Raw genomic sequence first — 2,500 nt, 5'->3', positions numbered from 1 at the left:
GAGGGAGGGAAGGGGAAAGTAAGGAAAGGAGGGAAGGAAAGGGAAAGGAGAGAGAGAAAAAAAAGTATATATAAAAAGAAGAAACAAACAAATACCGAAATCAATGGCTCTAAAAATATATATTCAAATACAAGCGCACCGTTACTCCTTATATACCCAAAAACATAACCACGCACTTCGCACAATATTAAAACCGGCATCGAACTTCAGCCCCCAAGCTTTTTACACTCTCCCCATCACACCCTTCGGCAGCATCACTTACATCAGTCCAAGTGAACTCATATCCGTCGGGGTTCATAGACGGGGCGATCACCCACACGGCGGAGGAGAGCAGACCCGTCACATCGTGCATGAGGGAGTGGAAGATGTAGGAGGCCACGGCAGGAGCGATCCATTCACGGGCGTGGAAGCCTGGCGGAGGGTGGAAAGGAAGTGGGAAAGGGCACGCGGGAGGTTATAAGGCATAGAAATTGAAAGGACGCGTGAAAGACAACGTGGAGGAGGACGTGGCACGGGGTACGTGGAAGGGAGGGAAGGAAGGTGGAGTTACAAGGAAAGGAGTGCGTCCGGGGTACTTGGAAGAGAACGCGAGGGAAGGTGGAGGTACATGGGGCGGAACAGGGGGGTAAGTGGAGGCACTGGAGGGGTACGTGGGGAGTACTTTGAGGGGTGGTACACGAAAGGGGAACATATGAGGTACACAGGAGGAGTACATTGGAGGGAACAGGGAGGGAATATGGTGGTGTTACATGCAAGGAAACAAGGAGGGTGCATGAGAGGTTACGTGATGGTGTTTGTAAAAGGATAAATGTATGATACACTATTAAAAAGTTATATTAGTATAGTCTCTCTCATTCATTATCCCATTCACCCTTCCCCCATCTTTCCGTCTATCTCTTTATCTCAGTCTTTATCCATATGCTCTCCCTATATCTGTTCCTCTCCATATCACTTCCCTGTCCCTCTCTCTTTCCCCTTCTCCCCTTTACTTCCACTTCCATTTAATTTCCCCTCTCCCTCTCAGTTTCCTTTCTTCTCCCTCTTGATTTAATTTACTCTTATCCTTATCTAACACCCTCCCTTCTTCTCCATCTACTTTCTCGCCATCTCCTTCTTCCTTCTTTCTCTAACCCTTTCCCTATCCCTGCTCCACTCTCCTTCCCCTCCTCCCACTGAACTTCTCTCTGACCTCTCACCTTCCTCTTTCCCAATATATCTTTCCCTCTCTATCTCCTTATCGCTGCCCCCTTATTTCATTCCCTTCCTCTCCCTCCTTCCCTCTTTCTCTTCCCTTAATCTCCTCTCCATCTCTCTGTCCCCGCTCCTCTCCCTCCTTTCCTCTTTCTCTTTCCCTTTTCCCCTCATTTTCTCCCCTTCCTCCCCTCTTTCTCTTTCCCTCTTTCCCTCTCCATCTCTCTATCCCCTCTCCTCCTCTTTGTCTCTCCCTCTTCCCCTCCCCCACTCCAATCTAACCAGCATCCACGAAGACAATAGGCTTGGTGTCTTCCCCTCCGTCCCTCGTCAAGTGCAGCGCCTTAATGTCCCTCCCTTCCCACGTCTTCCCGAGGCTGAACACTGTCGCCACGTCGGGGTGCTCGGATGCGATATGGTCCATGTAGTCATAGATCTGTTTGAGGGAGAGAGAGAAAATGCATGTCGCTGTTTGCTCCTTTGTAAAGCAATTAGGAGGCAAGGAAGTGTTGATGGTCTTCATTTAGTTCGTTTGAAAATAGATGGATTTATTAAGAGACGGTTTGAGTGGGATTGAGTACGCCCGGTAGAATATATGTAAAGGAAGGCGATCGATACAGACGAAAAAAATCTTAGCCTTATCTTTCCTCGAAAACGGAAAGTTTTGAAAGAATATAAAAAAGTCTGTGGACTAATAACATGTCTTTACCTCTTCAAGAGTGTTGTAATGATCCCAGGTCACGTTTCCGTATTTGACCTGACCTCGCCCTCTCATCTGATTCTCCACCAACCTATATATGTATAAGAATGGAAGGCATTTTTTTTTTTTTTTTTTTGGTATCTCAGGTAGCACTTGACACAAAAGCGAAATAACAACAAATTATACATAAGGATATAAATGCACGGAGGGAGAGATGGATAGATAAATTGATATCTTTTTAAAATTTTAAACTAAAAAAAAAAAACAAAAAAACTGTAAAACCTTAATAGTTTGAAAAACTAGTATATATAGATAATGAATATCTAACAAACAAAAACACGAAATAAAAAAGAAAAAGAGACAGGTAATTAAAAATCATTTGATACAATGCTCACATATGTTGTTTTTAAAATAAATATTGATAACATAATTCTCTAGTCCCACACGTGCAGTACATCAAACAAGGGCAGACTATGGAATGGAATGGAGGCGTGTGGAAAATTACAGAAAGAAATACTGTATATAAGATAGTCTGTGTATTACGTGCGCATGTGTCAGTTGGCTCTCTCAAAAGCCTTTCTGTCCACCTGCAGCAGGAACGAAAAAATA

The 2,500-nt window shown here is 44.2% G+C and overlaps 1 protein-coding gene across 1 annotated transcript in view; it reads right to left on the bottom strand.

Moving 5' to 3' along the window:
* The window catches only part of LOC125036208 (carboxypeptidase B-like), a 12,489-nt gene that overhangs the window by 5,860 nt on the left and 4,129 nt on the right, over positions 1-2,500 (bottom strand). The window contains exons 4-6 of the mRNA XM_047628670.1: positions 1,901-1,982; positions 1,474-1,627; positions 263-411 (exon numbers count right to left, since the gene is read on the bottom strand). Of these exons, the coding sequence (XP_047484626.1) occupies positions 263-411; positions 1,474-1,627; positions 1,901-1,982 (385 nt within the window). The remainder of the gene's footprint in view (positions 1-262; positions 412-1,473; positions 1,628-1,900; positions 1,983-2,500) is intronic.

Source organism: Penaeus chinensis, chromosome 20, assembly GCF_019202785.1.
Source record: "Penaeus chinensis breed Huanghai No. 1 chromosome 20, ASM1920278v2, whole genome shotgun sequence".
In the NCBI taxonomy this organism is placed as follows: Eukaryota; Metazoa; Arthropoda; class Malacostraca; order Decapoda; family Penaeidae; genus Penaeus; species Penaeus chinensis.
The sequence above is the reverse complement of the archived record's forward strand: the minus strand, read 5'-3'. Positions and strand labels throughout refer to the sequence as shown.